This window comes from Entelurus aequoreus, linkage group LG05 (genome assembly GCF_033978785.1).
Source record: "Entelurus aequoreus isolate RoL-2023_Sb linkage group LG05, RoL_Eaeq_v1.1, whole genome shotgun sequence".
Taxonomy (NCBI): Eukaryota; Metazoa; Chordata; class Actinopteri; order Syngnathiformes; family Syngnathidae; genus Entelurus; species Entelurus aequoreus.
The window spans coordinates 51,310,970-51,326,724 of NC_084735.1; the positions used below are offsets into that span (position 1 = coordinate 51,310,970).

At 37.3% G+C, this 15,755-nt stretch overlaps 1 protein-coding gene across 5 annotated transcripts in view; it reads right to left on the minus strand.

The window, feature by feature from the left end:
* Positions 1-15,755, minus strand: part of arhgap32b (Rho GTPase activating protein 32b) — a 288,605-nt gene that overhangs the window by 116,361 nt on the left and 156,489 nt on the right. For 4 of the 5 annotated variants that reach the window (XM_062048339.1, XM_062048338.1, XM_062048337.1 and 1 more), the window contains one exon: positions 8,452-8,538. In XM_062048339.1, the coding sequence (XP_061904323.1) occupies positions 8,452-8,538 (87 nt within the window). Of the gene's footprint in view, positions 1-8,451; positions 8,539-8,733; positions 8,788-15,755 lie in introns of those variants that run through there. The other variant, XM_062048341.1, reaches the window with a different exon arrangement.

Here is a 15,755-nt window from a genome sequence, read left to right on the forward strand (position 1 = left end):
TTCCGTTATAGTACGTTTATTATTTATTATGTTTTATATTCATTTGTTTTTTCAATTTGTCTTTTTTTCCCGTTATATTATGTTTATTATTTATTATGTTTTATATTCATTTATTTTTTCAATTTCTCTTTTTTCTTTTTAAAGCATTATCAAATAGAAAAATATATTGATGAAAAGTATTCAGAATATGTAAAAATATATACAGATGCATCTAAAACTATACATAAAGTAGGACATTCAGCAGTTATTCCACAAGAAAACATAGTTTAGAATAAAAACATTTGTGACAAGTTATCGTTTTTTTACGGGAGAATTAATAGCACTTTACATTGCAGTTAAACGGACTGAGGAAAATAAAGTAAGAAGAGTTGTGTGCTCAGACTGCAGCAGTGGGCATAACATATAGTTTCAGAAACAAGACAGGATTCAATACATGAAATAGTTCTGAAAATCTTAAGAATGAATAAAGCTGGAAGTGTGGTAAATGTGTGGAAAAGTCAATAAAAAAATGGCAGGATAATTGGAATATAGAAAGAAAAGGTAAGCAGTATTACAAAGTCCAGAGGAGTGTGGGAGTAATACAGGGAGGTAATAGAACGAGGAAATAGGAAGATATCGTTACTAGACTGAGGTTATGACATAAAAATCTAAATCGCTCTTTGAAATGAATAGGGAAACATAACACAGGGCTGTGTAATGTAGAGCATGTTTTAATACTAGAGATGGGAATCTTTGGGCACCTCACAATTTGGTTATGATTACAATTCAGGAGCTTGGATTTGATAAACAATCGATTATTGATGCATCTTTAATTAATGTATATTGATTCGAGGTGGGGGAAATAATAGATTTTTAGATGCATCGTATTTCGAACATGGGCGATTATAAAATCGATTAGTGATGGTCAATAATCGATAATCGATTCATTTATTGAAAATAGAGTAATGCAGACAGTTCTAAAATTTGGCTGGCTACAGTGGACCCCCTCACCAAGACATATGACCAGCTCCTTTATTATAGGGCACTTAGGTTCCAGTTTTGAACACATTTCCATTAATTTAATAAATGTGATGGAAATTAATTTAACTGTTTCTTATAACAAATGCACTGTTTTTTATAGTTGCAAGTGATAAACGTTTATTTAGTGAAACGAAAAGAAACGTAAAATTGGATCAATAATCATAAATTAAAGATGCATCAATAATCGATTTTTAATCGAATCGTGAGTTGCCTAAAGATTGCCACCTCTAGGCAGTTTTACATAGAACTAAAGTAAACACAATAACACATTTTTATAAAGCTTATCTTAATACATTTAGAATTCGACAGTATTGATGGAATACATGTGTGGTATTGAATGCTAAATATATAAAAAAATAAAAAATAAAGTAGCTAGTACACAAAAACTAAACAAAAGCAAAAACTACTATTGGCTCTCATTTAAATCATTTGGGTTGTGCCCTCAAAGCCTCCCTGTATTCAGACACTTACGCCCTGACTTTTTAAACAAGAACAATGACCAGAAAAAAAAAAGAGTTCGTAATGAAGACGGAAAAATAACAGTATCGATCTAATCACGTTAGTAATGCTTACATACTGACACTAATTTAGGTAGCGATAGCATCGACATCTGGATCGATCCCCCATACTTTAAATTAAGGCTTTAGCGGTTAGCTTCTTGTGTCGTCCTGCTAGGTACATGTGTGTAGCATGCTTAGCCATTCATTTTCCTCTAGTCCTCCAGTGGTAATGATACATGGAAGAAACATATTTTTCCCGCTGTGGTGGTGAGGATTAGTATCTTAGAAACAGCTTTGCACTTTGGATAGACGACACATTCCATGCAACTTCCTCTTAAATTGGAGCTGGTGTTCTGGCAAGACTTGCACCCTCTTGGAATTCATGCAACTCCTGCATGTCTGTAACAATATGAAAATGTAACTGTGTCTCCCAGAGCGTTCATTCCTTTTGAAGGACTATTTCACCTGAGTACAATCTTTAGCATGTTTGGACATGGCTGTGGTTTCCATCGGCTGAACTCGGCAACTCATCAGCCGCTCAGTAAAAAAGACAAACATCGGCCCCTGATCCGATCCCATTATCGGGATAATCCCATGCTCCAGGCATTTTCTTCTATTGGTGTCTGCAGAGATGCTTCTACTTACAATGAACACAATCTGCTTACTCAGCTCTTGTAGCGATGCCAGCGATTAGGAGAGAATAGCGCAAGAGCAACCCCAAAATGTATCATATTTAATGTAACGTCACAGACAAAAGCCCAAGACTTTTCTGTTCACTCTAAAGTTTGGAGAGTAAAGTTCCAAACTGCCAAACCAAATGAGAGAAACTTATGGCGGAAAAGTATTTTACTTTGATTTGGCCTAAAAAGATCTGTGTGTACTGTGGCCAAGATCTGTGCGCTGGGATTGTAGCTCGGCCCACTGATTTTTGTGGTGTTTACAGCTGGCTGTGCCAGACAGGGCTGAAACGTCTCTATGGGCTCACAGAGCACTTTATACTGTACTGCCCCACTTTCACACTGCCAATACAGCCACCCTTCACTACTGGGTCTGTGGAAATAAACTGTTTTCACTGTGCTGTGCAACCTTCTCTTTTTAAACTCTGAATTTAACTCGCAGTTTTTGCCTCTTTTTTCAAAATTACTGGATGGGTTTGAGCAATTTTCCAATGTCTGAAGCTGACAGAATTTCCAGAGCCACATACTTGTGTGTCATTGCCAAGGACGAGGAAAAGGAATACCATCTGTAAATGGAAACGACTGAAGAAAAAAAAAATCCAAAATTTTGCAGGAGCTGAGCAGCTGGAATGGATCTGTTTGTTAGTGTTCATAAAAAATGTCAGTGTTTTCCATGAACTTATTTATTTTATTTATTCATGGCAGGCTGACATGAATACATTTGGACTGCCAAAAATGGATTTGACGTAGGCATTGTAACTTAGTTTCTTAATACAGCTCATAAACACCTGGAGCCTTATTTATAAAGGTTCCTGTGCAACAAAAAGTTATGTCAGCAGCAGAGTTGCGCGACATAGAGGATATACGATGTATATGTTATAAATTTGGTCAAGGATAGAGCTTATAATACTATTCTTATATCGCGATAATGCAAGTTGATGACACATTCTCGCTGTGTCCTGCAAGCGAACAAGTGCGTCCTTAATGCACTGTAGCGTTCGAGCTAATGACCCTCCACTATGCAAATCCACTTCTAAAGCGGGTATGTACTCTCTTGCATAGACAACGCGGTCTTGCGCTGCAGCCTCATACGTACACCTCCGAAAAATCTTGGCTCTGCGTCAGCGGTGACGCGGACCAAAAGGCTGTGATTGGTCAGCTTTTACAGAGGAGGGTCCCTGAGCACAGGAGAGCAGACGTTGTGCTTGAAATGCACAAATTATTGTTGGAGATAAGGCAACAGTGATTGAACATTTGCATGAAAACTGATATTGTGGACTCATATCTTCGGTGCGCTATAAAAAATTATTACCGAATGTTCCGGTGTTTTTAACTTTTTTGCCAATTTTGTGCTAACAAGGAAAATTCCGACTCATTCTTTCTCGTGCACACAGATCTGTCTCTGTCTTTTCCTCTCACATACAACACTTCTTCATTTTGCGTCCATCACCTTTCATCCTTTCACCTTTTTATCAGCATTGGTATGACCAATGCTGCCCCTGTAACTACTTGGTATTGGATCGATACCCAAATTTGTAGTATCACCAAAAACGTAACGTAAAGTATCCAAACAACAGAAAAATAGTCGATTATTGAATTTTAACAGCAGTGGAAAACAGAAGTGTAAATAGAAACATGTTACAACAGAAATTAACCTGACGTTAACAGTAAAGTAGCAAGTAGATCAGTATTGACAAAATAACAACTGGAAATGCTGCAATATCTAACTGTATGTGTCAGCAGCTAAATTAGGATTCTTTGTAACCTGTTTTGAAATGGTTATTTTATCATTTATATATCAAATATTGTATTGTGACACATAATATTATCGCAGAAGGCCGCGATAAAAATCCCCAAATAGATTTTCGGCCAGGGGTCTCCAACCTTTTTGAAACCAAGGGCTACTTCTTGGGTACTGATTAATGCGACGGGCTACCAGTTAGATACACACTTAAATAAATTGCCAGAAGTAGCCAATTTGCTCAATTTACCTTTAACTCTGTTATTATTAATAATTAATGATATTTATCTTTGTGGAAACACTGATCATCTTAATGATTTCTCACAATAAATATATATAGAAACAGACAAATATCAATATGCAACACTTTATTTTTATATTTTCTCTAAGTGCACATTTTTCAAATTGAACATTTTCAAATGATCACTTCTAAGACAGTCTTGTGAAATCACAATATCCCATTTTAACTAGCTAGCAACTAACATTTTTTAATAAATCATGAATTACTTTGCACCATGTTTGTACAAATAATAACTCATGTAAAATACAAAAGTAAACTCTCAAATTTTTAAATCATGTCACACTTTGAACTGGACACCAAATCTGTTATCTGTTTCTTTGTCAGTTAGTGGGAAGCCTGGTATTGCATGCTGTTAACTAGTGTGTTGTACTCTGGTGTGTAACTTGACACTGCAACTCTGAGTGAGTCTTGCAGATGTGCATCAGTGAGGCGTGTTCTGTGTTTGTTCTTGATGAAGTTCATGTCAGAAAAGGCTGATTCACAAAGATAAGATTTTTCCTCATTGTTTGCGGAACCTTCTTAATCTTTTGGACATGTTTTCACAGCAATCTGGCCTTAAGCTTGATTATGATAAATGTAAAATGTTAAGGATCGGAAATCTAAAGGGAACGTCCTTTCGAATGGAATGCAAAGTGCCTGTTTTGTGGACAGATGGACCAGTTAACATACTTGGTGTTGTTGTCCCAGAAAATCTGGAAGATCTAGGCTCAGTAAATTATGATAATCGACTAAGAAAGCTGGACAAAATTATGCAATTATGGAAAGGGAAATCCCTAACCTTGTATGGTAAAATGTCTATTGCCAACTCGTTAATTATTCCTCAATTTATTTATTTGTTTTTGTCATTACCAGCTCCATCACAAAACTTTTTTAAGATTTATGAGCGGAGGGTCTTCGATTTTGTCTGGAACGGCAAACCAGAAAAGATTAAAAGAAAGGTTTTGTACAAAGAGTATGAATATGGGGGCCTGAAACTTCTCAACCTTGAAGCTATGTGTCTGTCTTTAAAAGCATCAATCGTTCTAAAGATGTATTTAAACATTGAGTGGTACACAAATGTCCTGTTGGACAAAAAACATGTACTGTATCAAAAGAAATTGTATCCTTTTTTACAAGTGATCCCCCCCCCCCAGATTGTCTGCTGGGAAACATGGCGGGGTTCATAAAGGAAACAATCCACTCATAGTGGTGTTTTCAATTTTATGTGCCAGAAAAAAGAGACGATATTTTGCAGCAGTTAATATGGATGAACTCTAATATTGTAATAGATGGAAAGCCTTTCTTTTGGAAAAATATGTTTGAAAGAGGAATCATTTTTGTCAATGATATTATCAATGAGAATGGTAAAATTATGAAGTATGATGAATTTAGAGCTATGTATGGTGATGCTTGCTCAAGCTTTTCATTTTATCAACTAACTGGAGTAATTGGGAAAAGATGGAAACAAATAATTAATTATGGAACTACTAAATTATTAGTTTGTAAACCTCTAATAAGAAATTCTAGTTGGCAAAAAGGAACTAAAATAAATAGAAAAATATATAATTTTTATTTAATAAAGAAATCTTTGAAGGCTGCCTCATACAACACAAATGGAAAATGGGAGGACTTTTTTGACTGCCCGTTGCCATGGGATGCCATATTCAAACTAATCTATAAAACCACTATCGATGTGCAAAATCGTTATTTTCAAATTAAAATTATTTATAACTTCTTACCCACAGGGAAAATGTTAAAATTATGGAATATGACAGAGTCAGATGATTGCCTATTTTGTTGTCAAGAGCCTGAATCCACCCTGCATTTGTTTTGGTATTGTCATATTGTGTCTTTGTTTTGGGTGGAAGTTCAAAAAATGTGTTTAAGGATTGGTTTGTTTATGAAGCTTAATGTGGTTTCTCTTATTTTAGGAGAGTTCATTGACAATCATGATTTAGTCAATTGAATTATAGTATTCTGTAAAATGTTTATTTTTAAGGCCAAAAACAGATATTCACTTAGTATTACTTTCTTTAAAACATTTATTCAGTATTTTCTAACTTTAGAAAGTTACATGGTTGAAAACGATAATGATGCCAAAAAAAATTTAAAAAAAGATGAGAAGTCCTCAAAGGCTTATTTTGAAAGTATAATTATGTTTATAGATTATATGATATCTGTTGTTGTGTTCCCTAATTTGAGTGACCTGGACATAATCTGGACTGTACATAAATGCTTATTTTGAAAATGTAATTTTGTTTATAAATTATATGCAATCTGTTGTGTTCCCTAATTTTTTTCTGTGTACATGAAGGAAGGTGTGTGTTGCTGAGTCCGACTTGGACATTATCTGGACTGGGCCTGGTTTAAAAAACCCTTTAAACAAATCTAATTTCATTGACAACCTGGTCTGTTGAAGATAAGGCCCTTTTTTAAAAAATAAAATAAAATAAGATAAATAAATAAAAAACATTTTCTTGGATAAAAAAGAAAGTAAAACAATATAAAAATAAATACATAAAAAATAGTAATTAATGAAAATGTTAGTGGACCAGCAGCCTATACAATCATGTGTGCTTCAGGGACTGCAGATGTGTTGTCTATGTTGTGGGAACCAGAATATTGGTAGCAGAAAGAAATAACCCCTTTTGTGTGAGTGGGTGTGGATGCGTGTGCATGGGGGAGGTTGTTTGGGTTGATGCACTGATTGAAAGTGTATCTTGTGTTTTTTCTATGTAGATTTAATTTAAAAAAAAAAAAAAAAAAAAAAAAATATTTTTTTTATTTTTTTTAGAACAGGCCCGTGGGCGACTCATCTGGTCCTTACGGGCGACCTGGTGCCCGCGGGCACCGGGTTGGTGACCCCTGTTTTAGGCCATATTGCCCATCCATAGTCAGCAGAATAAAATGTACGGGGTTATGAGGAATTCTTATACGCACAATACACTGCAGGTGTGATTTAAAATTAGAAGAGTGTGTAGAAGTATGCACAGAATGGTTTTAGAAACCAGGAGTTCTGTTGACGTACGCACAGCCATCATTTTGTAACAATTTTCCTTCCAGGAGAATTATGTAAACCTCAAGTTTCCAAAGTGTGGTAGTATTTGTTGGTTTTATGACTGTGACTTGTTTTTTTAGAGGCCTGGGGCACATTGTACACATAAAATAAATAAATACAGAGAGCAAAATGTGCCTAATATTGAAAAAGCTGAAATGTTGATACTAATAAATGAGAAAAAACACAAAGATCCGTTTTGAAATATAGAATATATGTATAGAAATATAGAATATAATGTAAAAAAATAACTCGACTGTCTAATATAATGGTAGGGTAAACATTGAGCATACTATAAATAAGAATAATCATACAGGAGCTAATAGATGCTGTTTGAACGCTTGGGACTTCAGAAACTGTCCATCATTATAATTAATAACCCAGATACCAATTAAGGTCTGTTAAAGTTGATGAGGGTACTCGTAAATCGGTAACTCAGACTACGGCTGTCCTAACTTATTCACTTCTGATACAATACTAATATATTGACTGATATCAATATTGCTCCGAATGTACTTTTATTATTTTGTAGTGTGGAATGTTGACAAAGTTTTGATCAAGTGAAATTAGTCAAACAGAGAACAATGGTAGGTTTTTTTGGTGACACCTAATGGCCACAATAATTTATGATGTTAAGCAAGCTCATGACGCAGTAGGTTGAATTATGCGGACACCTTTGTTACTGGATACTTTCTAATATGCTTCTGCCTTGTAGACTTTGTACGTGTAAGCAATATGCAACTATATTTATTTGATACTTGTTTACATTGACACATTTATTTACTGTACTCTATGTCTATCTTTGTACTATGGTGTGTTTAGCTGTTGTGAAGCTGCCATGTTTACCTTTTGCAAGTGACTTCACTAAAATACAAGGAAAGACCAACTATGTGTGTTTATTGGAGAACATCGAAATGTTACCTAGCTGCCCAGCTTTGCACAAGTAAAGGCGCTTGTATCAGATATTTTAGATGCAAGCCAATGGCTTAGGCATAGGGGTTTTTTATGACCAATATCCAATTTCAATCTTTGATCGGGACATCCTTATTTCAGACTATTGGCACAATTTAAGTAGAAATCATTTGGATAGACTGTAAAGCTCTGGTTGTGTATATTAAAGTGTGTGTGTGTGTGTCAGTACTTCTTCATGATGACCCAGTGCAGTCAAGAGGACTCACCTGGCAGTAAATATGAACCAAGTACACAAGCTCCTTGGACTCATTGCTGTTCCGCGCCACTTCACTCTGTTCATCGCCGAGGGACAACTGAAAGAAAATACAAGATACAAAATACAATGATCATTCATTTAGGAGGATTTTTTTTCATTGCCACCATAGCACAACACTCATATATTCAAGGGGAAAATACAAGTATTTTGTCAAATCATATTCAAAATCTATTTCAGATTTTCTTTAACAAAATGGTCTTTGGTAGCAAAACAAACCAAATACCGTAAATACCCCTTTTCAGAGACTCATGTCAAGCCATTAGTGATGTGTTCAAATGACAAGGTCAGGACCAAAATTAATAAGTTGTCTTGTCAGCTTGTCATAGAAAACATGGAAAATTGCATCATACTTAAAAGGATATAACAAATGTGAACAAAGCTCCCTTCAAACCAAAGACGACAAAGTGGGTCATCTGTTTTAATGGAAAAAAATATATTTAAAAAAAAATGTAAGACTGTGAAATAAACTCATAGGAATGACACATTTGAATTTTGTGGGAATACATGCTGTAAAATGAGGATGACCAACATGGTGATCCTCTGGTCCAAATAGCCTCTGCTTAATCTTTGAAACCCTGGGCCATTTTGCAAAAGGAAAAAAAAGGTACTATCCATCTGCGCATGTACAAAGTCTACATGGATGATCTTAGTATCAAGGTAGAGGGGAAATTAGGGCTGCAACGATTAATCGATTACAAAAAAAATGTCATTTATATTACGTTGCTTCGATCAATCCTTTTATCGTTTATTGAGTGTATGGAGGTTAATGTGTGTCTTTAGCACAAAAGTTTTTGACACTGAATTTTTGTAACTGAATTTGTTGCGTTTTAATTTTCTTAACTGCATTTTTTTTTTACATCTAATTATGCTGATAATTTCATTGAAAACACATTCAATGTATACAAATTCAGTGCTGAAAAATTTGCTTCTTCAGAAAACTCACTTCTGGCAAATTAAGACTAGAGCAATCAAGCGTGTCTCAGAACCAGCCAATAAGGTGTCAAGTTTGAAGTCACGTGACAAGGGTCGTTGAAAACAGCATAAAAAAGGCAGTAAACTGGGCTACCTTGGTATAATACAATTTAATTAACATTTCAATGCGGCCCGCTGGGTATTTTCAAACTACAGAAATTATTACAATGGTTAGAATCTGCACTTTTGTGTGACATAGGATTTCTACGTGTCATCATGTGCCGATAAACTGACTGTGATACAGAATGTGACTAGCAGATGGTGCTTGATAATGACGTTCAGGTAAACGTAATGAAGAAGACATGTTTGGATGCATTCATGGAGGGAGGCATACATTTTTGAGCGTAAGCTCGTTCATAAGACAAAGTTTGGTCATTAATTGATGAACAACACACTACGTGATATTATATCGAATGAGTGGATGCTTTTTTATCCTTTTGTTGTTATTTTTTGTTGTGTTCGTTGCATATTTGTTGCTCTTGCTTGATTATAAAAGATGTCGATGAAAGAGGTGGTCTGCAGCAGAATAGCAACCTTCATATATTTAAAATATTCAGCAATTTATTGTTCAGAGTTAATATTGTAAATCCCACATTCTGTATCCCACTTCTTGGGAAACTTATCAAGGAGCTGTTTGTAATATTAGGGCCATCAGTGCAAAATATTATTTACTTATCACTTTCCTCTGGTACTGTTTACCTACCATTCAAAAAAGTGGTTATTTGTCCTCTGCTCAAAAGACCTAACCTCGATCCTGACCTCATGGTAAACTACCGGCCGGTGTCCCACCTTCCCTTTATCTCGAAAATCCTTGAAAAATTGTTGCACAGCAGCTAAATGAACACTTAGCATCTAAAAATCATTGAACCCTTTCAGTCCGGTTTCAGGACAAATCACTCTACGGAGACAGAACTTGCAAAAATGACTAATGATCTATTGCTAACTATGGATGCTGATGCGTCATCCATGTTGCTGCTACTTGATCTTAGCGCTGTTTTCGATACCATCGATCAGATATTCCATTACAACGTAACAAAACACGTATTTGTATGTCAGATTTAGCCTTTTTTTGGTTTAACTCCTATTTTACTGACAGGATGCAGTGTGTCTCCCATGACAACATGACCTCGGAGTATGTCAAGGTAACCTGCAGCGTTCCACAAGGTTCGGTTATTGGCCCTGCACTCTTCAGCCACTAGGTGACATCATATGCAAATACAGTGTCAGCTTTCACCGTTATGCTGATGACACCAAACTCTATATGCCCCTAAAGCTGACCAACACGCCAGATTGTAGTCACCTGGAGGCATGTCTAAATTAAATTTAAACAATGGATGTCCAGCAACCTTTTGCATCTTAACGCTAAGAAAACGGAAATGCTGATTGTCGGTCCTGCTAGACACCGGCACCTATTTAATAATACCACCTTAACATTTGACAACAAAACAATTACACAAAGCAACTCAGTAAAGAATCTGGGTATTATCTTAGACCCAATTCTCTCATATGAGTTACACATAAAGAGTGTTACTAAAACAGCCTGCTTTCATCGCTGTAATATCGCTAGCTGTTCAAAGTCGGGACCCAGGATGGGCCACTCCCCTTTGCATCAGTTGGTGATGTCTCTGCGCTGCTGAATGACCATTCAAGATGATCCCCTGCTAGTCTCCCAATGGACTGGACTTGCAAATGAAGTCGGGACCTGGGGTGACCACTCCTTATGCATCAGTCGGTGACGTCTCTGCTCCCTGACGTTCCTACATTCAAAAGGATCCCCTGCTAGCCCCACTATGGACTAGACTCTCACATTATTAACTGTATCCACTCGGCATCCATTGCACCGGTCAATCGGGGGGGATCCCCACATCTGTGGTCCCTTCCAATGTTTGTCGTTGTTCCCATTAGGTTGAGTTTTAGTTGACACAGTTCCTAATATGAACTGGTAGTGTGTTCCATGCATGTGTGCCTCTAACTGAGACAACCATTTGTCTAAATTTAGTCCTACGATGTTCAATGTTACAATCAACCCTGGTTAGCGCTCAAGTATTGACTCGATTGTAGTTTTTCTTTCGTTATAAAAACTTGTAGGGGTGGAGAGGCAACCCTAAATAAAAAACATACATTTAGAAATATCTAATAGTTATCCAAATCTAAAGTATACTTGCTAAGAATATTACAATAATGAAGTGAAGAGGCTTTCTGTCTAAAATGTTTAATGTCTTCTTAAAGAGAGACTTGGTGGGATATTAGTGCCCCTGTGTTACATAAAACCAAGTCGTATAACAGTAGTTTATATGTGTAAAAAACATGACATTCATATACACGTTTTCTGATTCCAAAGTCAAAAAAGGTCTTATAAGATTACAATTTGATAAGTTGAATTTGATGATACTTGTAATGTTCTTCACATGATACTTAAAAGATAGGTTTGAATTAAAGACCACACCTAGATACTTAAAATAGTCCAATGCATCCGAACATTTATCCATGACTAAAACAGATGGTTGTAGGTCTTTCGAAAACATACAAAGTTTTTTTTGTATTACGATGTAGACAGGACTTTTGGAGAAATGGGACCATGGCTCCAGAAAGTATTGCAGCAGCTTATTGTTTAAGTTTTAGCATGAGTATATAACACCGTATCATCTGCATACATCTGAATCTTGACAGTTGAACACACATTGGGTTGGTCATTGACATAGAGACTGAATAAAAGTGGGCCTAGTATTGAGCCGTGTGGGACTCCAGCAGAGCAAGTAAGATACGATGACTGTGAATTTCCTATTTTTACAGCTTGTTGTCTACGATTTCATCCAGCAAAGGGCATGACTGGAGAAGTTGAAGTTAGTTAATTTAGAAAGAAGCAATCCATGATCTATTGTATCAGAAGCCCATTTTAAATCCAAAAAAAGTTACCTACATAGCCACCCTGATCTAAAAGGCTTTTTGCATTCTCAAGAAACTAAGAGATAGCTGTTTCTGGAGAGTGATATTTACGGAAACCAAATGGCATTGGATGAAGAGGGCTATGTCCACCGCTTTGGTGTTCAAGTATCTGTGTGGCAACCCATTTCCCGCTATTTTTGAGACGATTGGTAAAATATTTACTGGTCGATAGTTCTCTTGTTTGGTGTTATCACCAGCCTTAAAAACGGAGGTAACTCTTGCAGTCTTCCATGTCAATGGCAGTTTACCCTGATTTATAGATACATTAGTTAAATATGCGAAATATGACTTACAAGCACCTCTTCATGAATATTTAGGAAATCGTTTGTGAAACCAAATGCATCTCTTGCTTTTGAACATTTTAGAGATGAAATTATTTTTAAAACCTTATATTTTGTAAACTAATGGCATCGTATCATCCAAACGGCTTTGTGGGAAGGCGGGGCCGGAGGACCGACGGCGGGCGTGTTGCGCTGAGGCCCGCTCCGGGATGGCGGCGAGGAGGCGGGGACGGCGAGCAAGCGGCGAGCAAGCGGCGAGCAAGCGGCGAGCAAGCGGCGAGGCAATCGTGACCAGGTGTGGGGATCGCGCACCTGGTCACAATCAGCTGATGATCCCCTCGCGGTGTTTAAGAAGGCGGCGGCCGAGGACGACAGGGTGAAAGGAGGTGGAGAGCCCGGAGTGCTGGAGGAGTGAGAGAGACTGAGCAAAAGACGCAGAAGACGCGGTCGGCTGAAAAGCTGAAGAGACGGCGGAACAAGCAGCAGAGGGAGGAAAGTGCTGAAAAGCACAAAAGACTTGATATTGAAAAATAAACAAAGTCACAACCCTGCTCGAAGCGAAGATGTCTCTATTTGATGGTCCATGGAACCCGCAAGACGTCCCAGGCTTATTTGTGATGTCTGGGCACTTTAAGTGGGCTGTCAGTTCTTCAATGGAACTAATAAAAAATATATTAAAACTATCAGTAATCCACATTTCCAGTTAGTGTATATTTTACTTGGGTGACTATAACAGAAGATCTATGCTGGGACATTAACACTGCTTCTACAGTCGGAAATGCCCAACAACGTTTTTTCTTTCTAAGGAAACTAAAATGTGCAAACTTTCCGCAAAAATCAATGGTAAACTTTTACAATTGTGCCATCAGCAGTGTCCTAACATACAGGTTTTTAGTGTGGTTTGCTAGCTGCACTAAAGCGAACCAACAGGCCCTCCAGTGAGTGGTTAAAACGTCAAGGAAAATTACAGGGACAATACTCCCAGAGATGAGTGCCATGTACACAGCTCGCTGCCTAAAACAAGTACGCAACATCCTGAAGGACAGACACCACCCACACCACCCAGCACATGGCCTCTTCAACCTGCTACCCTCTGGAAGAAGGTATAGATCTATTCGCACCAGGACCACCAGAATTTCTCACAGTCATATGTATCCACACCACCCAGCACATGGCCTCTTCAACCTGCTACCCTCTGGAAGAAGGTATAGATCTATTCGCACCAGGACCACCAGAATGTCTCACAGTCTGTATCCCCAGGCTGTGAGACTGCTAAATGAACAGCCTGCCCCTTTACTGCCCCCGGCCATCTTAATACCTCACTTTTCACCATCTCAATAAATGTGCCCTGGACATTGCATTGCTGCAACATCGACGTAACACTCTTTAGACATCTGACTGTTCCCACCCCTAACCCCCTCTTATTGTGATCTTCTCTACAATGCTAATGAAAACTATTGTCAACCTGCACATTGATGAGTTTCTATGTCGCTAGACAAAGCCCAAACAAAATCTCGTTGACATGTATGACTTGTGTGTTATTATGACAATGACAATGAATTAATTGATTGATTGATTGATTGATTGGTTGATTGGAGCTATAGGTCTCTTAAATGTGTATATTTACTTTGGCCTAGTAGTTTATTTAAGTTTTCCCAAATAATTTTTCAATTACCTTACCCTTCTTTTATTATTTCAATTATAAAGTTTGCCTTAGCTTTATGGATCTGTTTTACAACTTTATTTCTAAGTGATGTAAAAATCTGGCTATCACTGGTACTTTCCTTCATTAGTTTCCTTATATCATTATCTATCCAGGGAAGATGTTCCCTTTTATGTTTGAATTTGCCCATTTTAGTAAGCCTCTTAATTTTTCTTGCACACAAAATAAAATTATGATAAGATGGACCTGATAAGAAATTAAATGTCCGAGATATTGTAGCGCAACTGCTGAAAATTGGTTATGACAGTTTTTTTTTTTTATCTGACAAAAAGTAGAGTGCTGTGACATCCAAAAAAATCCTTGAAAGTTTGAAGAATCTTTGTGAGCACTGAAAATGTATGTTTACTCATTTGACCGCTGGCCTCGGTTACCATAGACATTTGTCTCTTGTGACAAATGTGACCTGTGCAGCCCTGACAGTAAAATTCCACAGACACAGCCGAGCACGGCCAAATCCCATACAGCACTGTCGCTTGGCTGTGACTGCAATGAAACCCTGAATATAATGCATTCTTCAGCCATACAAGGAGATTGTTTGAAAAAAGTACATTCCAGATATTTTCCATAATAGTGCTGAATCATTGCTTACAGAGTCATCTCTGTTTGGAATCTCAACATTTAGGGACAAAAGTCTTCAGAGATAGAAAACTTACACCTGACCAAACTCATCCATTATACAGGCACAACGTCATACTAGCAAACATAGGACTTCGTCAAATTGCTTTTACAAAGTCCTAAGCGCATTACTGACATTTTGCAAAAACATGACATTGCATTCAATATCTTGGAAAGATTAAATGTTTAGATTCACTGGAATAACTACGGCTGAACAGGTGCATGTCACAGTACTGACAGGCAAACTCTCCAAATCAAGACTCTACGTTCTACCTGTACCTCAAAGAGAACCAGCAGGCTTTTGAAAATAAAATTATACATATTCTGGACAGAGAAGACGGATGGTTTGAGAGGGGAGTGAGAAAATTGGGGGAAGCGGCAGTAGACCCTACCTATTCCCCCACATATCAGCCTGTCCTTTCAACAGTTCCTAAGAGATTCAATAATTCAACCTTTAAAGGCCTACTGAAACCCACTACTACCGACCACGCAGTCTGATAGTTTATATATCAATGATGAAATCTTAACATTATAACACATGCCAATACGGCCGGGTTAACTTATAAAGTGACATTTTAAATTTGCCGCTAAACTTCCGGTTCGAAACGCCTCTGAGGATGACGTATGCGCGTGACGTGGCCCGGGGAACACGGGTATGCCTTCCACATTGAAGCCAATACGAAAAAGCTCTGTTTTCATTTCATAATTCCACAGTAT